The 3,443-nt window shown below is 34.7% G+C and overlaps 1 protein-coding gene across 1 annotated transcript; it reads right to left on the bottom strand.

The window, feature by feature from the left end:
• Positions 1–1,619: 1,619 nt before the first annotated feature.
• On the bottom strand, positions 1,620–3,093 carry LOC129904351 (probable isoaspartyl peptidase/L-asparaginase 2). Its single transcript, XM_055979916.1, has 4 exons — positions 2,855–3,093; positions 2,533–2,766; positions 2,358–2,444; positions 1,620–2,263 (listed from the first exon to the last, which is right to left on the bottom strand). The coding sequence occupies exons 1-4, from the start codon at positions 3,014–3,016 to the stop codon at positions 1,766–1,768; spliced, it is 981 nt and encodes a 326-aa protein (XP_055835891.1). The 5' UTR covers positions 3,017–3,093; the 3' UTR covers positions 1,620–1,765.
• Between the last annotated feature and the right edge of the window lie 350 nt (positions 3,094–3,443).

Genomic DNA, 3,443 nt, shown 5'->3' with positions numbered 1-3,443 from the left:
TTTTAATCTGTTTTTCTTTAATACTATCGTGCCGAAATGTGACACCCAATTCAATAATATTGTGTCGATTCGTGACATCCGATCCAAATATACCGTGTCGGAACGTGATCAATCCAATAATATCATGTTAGAACGTAACACTCAATCCAAATATATCGTGTCGGAACATGACACCCGATCCAAATATAATTAATTTATCATTCTGTCTTATCACTTTTCACTTTATTAACAATATTTCATCAAGCCTTCTCTATTCGAGACATCACTTTTGATATGACAAGTTTAAGATTATGGATTTTACGGTTTTTGGATTTTAGACCAATCACAATAATATATCACCATCCAAACCACAACAATTAAATGCATAGTAAACTACACACATTACTCAATGACTGTCAATCACTATTAAGAATCTATTTATGATATAGAATAAAATCATAACCTACCTCAACCGAAGAACCGAAGTAAATTAAGCTAATCCACCATTGCATTTCCTTTCTTCAATGCCTCACGTTTCCATTCTATCAAGTATACAATATTCGTAAGCAAACGAGTCCATAGACACCCATATTACTATATATCTAGTCTAGACCCAAAACTCACTTAATTCTATAATCAATTTCTTAAATTTTGATACCAATTAATATCTCAAATCTCATATTCCTAAATCTTAAATAAGGGTTAAGTTTCAATTTCTTCAATATCATAAATTTAATGATATTCATATAATACAATACACCTAATATTTAATTACTTATACCAATATATCAAAACTTAAATTATAATGAGATTACTAAAAAAAAAACGAATAAGTGAAGGAAGGAATTATCTGATAACACTGAAAACGAAACAGTATCATTAAAAATGATTTGCAGACCTCAAAACAGAGACCTCAAACATTCACCCTGCACTCTCATGTCATTAGGCTTAATCATTGGCAATCATTACCCAATTATTGACACTAAGATTTGTCTCTCCAATCCCACACGCACACATATCATTTTTCAAAATCAAACCTCCAATATCCAATCTATATTATAATATACTGCTACTCTTTTATACATACTACGTCTTTTCTCCCCTAAACCCTTTTCTTTTTTCTCTAAAATTATTAGGTATTAAACAATTTATCAATTTAGCAAATTTACGGAATGAGTATTTTATGAAAATAAATAACTCTAGTACTCAAAATGAATGGTAGGTGGTTTCAACGTTACAGGAGGAGAATTCTATATAAGTTTTGAGAATGCCAATTGAAGGGGGAAGAATCAGAAACGTAATTATTGATGTGTTCTTCAGAGAATCAGAAACGTAATTAAGTTGAAGAGTCCTACAGGCTACAAGTGTCAATTTAATAATTTTTTTTTGCTTGAAAATTAAAGTATAGATATGGGGAAATGGGAGAGGGGATTTCAAAGCGTGGAATTTAATAGGGTAAAAATTGGGATAATCAATCAAATGAGCTATTAAAATTTTCTAGATAAATGTATGTGAACCTATAAGCTGTTTAGACAATAGGAAATCAAACTTTTAAGTTATGAGTAATGAAATAATAAATCCATTAGCTAGATGATGTTATGAGTAATTAGCATAATAATAGATGAAGCATAGCTAGATAATTAACCAAAAATCGGAGGAGTTTATTACTTTATGAAAGCAATAGATGATGCCCAATACAATATTGCTACTAATTAGCAAATAATAATGATTTATTAAGCATCATTAGATGGTAATTAAATTGAACAACATCCCTAATCTTGACTCTCTATTCCCAAATACCAACTTCCATAAATCCATCTTCAGTAGCACATCCTCTAAACATTCCATTACAATTAAACCCATAAGCCACTTCCCCTTTATTAGACACGGCAATAAGCCCAGCAAACCCTTTATCCAATCTTTTCTTAATCACAAAGTCCACTGCTTCTTGGAGGCCCAATTCCTTATACTCCATAACAGCTGCCACGTCACGTGCTAGGGTTCCACGTATGATGGCTTCTCCTTCACCTGTACATGAGACCCCACAAAGTTCACCGGCGTAGGTCCCAGCACCAATCAGCGGTGAGTCACCGATACGACCGGTCATTTTGTTCATCAAACCACCCGTCGATGTGGCGGCGGCGCACCTACCTTGCCCGTCTACCACAACACATCCGACTGTCTCCGGCGCGTAAACGCTTATCGGTAACCCGTTCATGTAAATTGGGCTTTCAACCGATGCCGCACAGGATTCCAATCCAGTTATTGGAATTCTGTAATCGAACTGTTAATTTTAACAAAAAGAAAAAAAAAGTTTGTTAATACCACAATTTACGTTACAGGGATAGAAATGTCATGTCATGTTTAAAGGTACGTACCAAAATGGTGTTAGCCTCTTTGGCTAATTTCAACATTCCAACATTGTCCTCGGTGATGAAATATTCATTGTCCACCATCTCCACACCCTAATAATAAAAATTAATTTCACAATTAGATTATTGTTATTATTAATTTCGACGATTAATGTTTTTCTAATCTGATCATTTTTTTAACCTGTTGTTTGGCGAATTCTTCGGCGCCGGAGAAAGCGAGGTAGGAATGAGGGGATTTATCCATGACAAGACGAGCGAGAGAGATTGGGTTTTTCACGGTGGAGATACCAGAAACGGCGCCGCATCGTCTACCGTCGCCGTCCATAATGCTTGCCTCCATTTCCACTTTTCCATTTGCAGTTAATGCAGATCCACGACCCGAATTGAATAGAGGATCACTTTCCAGTTCCCTCACCTGTACAACCACAAACAAAATTGTGAACAAAAAAAATATAATGACATGCAAACAAACATAAACGAATTGAATTTGAGAAAATACGTACAACTCGTTCAACGACATCAATGGCAGGTAGAGAAGAGCGAAGAGCAGAGATTCCAATGTTAAGGCAACGAGTAAGGAGTTGTTTAGCTTCTTCCTGACGTTCAGATGGGAGATTTGGGTCCACACCAGCGCCACCGTGCACCGCTATAGCCCAACCACCCATATTTCTCCAATAAACTCCTTTTTTTTCTGATTTTTCTCTCTCTATTTTTAATGGCTTTTTATGCTTGTAAAATTGTGTTTTCGCTTCTTTATATAGACACACAAATCTTAGGTTGGGTTGTTCGGATTCTCTTTTGGAGTTTATTTTATTTATTTATTTATTTTACTTTAATGGTTTTTGACGGAATTGAGATGTTACTCTCAATCAAAATTTGTAAAATTAATTTTCAGTTCCGACAACTCCCATTAGTCTCGCTGACGTGTGCACGTGTGTCTCATTTCACAAGATTCTTTCCGGAATTTCGATTTTTAATTTTTTTTTTCTCACGTGCATTTCCTATTTATTTGGAGGCAACATCACGTGACATATAAAAAATGGTATTTTGATTAGGACTCTCTTTCTTTTTGAATTGTAAATAACATTGCGA

Source organism: Solanum dulcamara, chromosome 9 (genome assembly GCF_947179165.1).
Source record: "Solanum dulcamara chromosome 9, daSolDulc1.2, whole genome shotgun sequence".
Lineage (NCBI taxonomy): Eukaryota > Viridiplantae > Streptophyta > Magnoliopsida > Solanales > Solanaceae > Solanum > Solanum dulcamara.
Note: the sequence above shows the minus strand (reverse complement) of the source record. Positions and strands in the feature narration are given on the sequence as shown.

Bases quoted from the DNA above. Each gene is read 5' to 3' on its own strand.
- LOC129904351 (XM_055979916.1), bottom strand. From the start codon at position 3,016: ATGGGTGGTTGGGCTATAGCGGTGCACGGTGGCGCTGGTGTGGACCCA. The intron at 2,767-2,854 runs GTACGTATTTTC...GTGGTTGTACAG, and splicing joins TTGATGTCGTTGAACGAGTT to GTGAGGGAACTGGAAAGTGA. The intron at 2,445-2,532 runs GTTAAAAAAATG...TTTTATTATTAG, and splicing joins AAGAATTCGCCAAACAACAG to GGTGTGGAGATGGTGGACAA.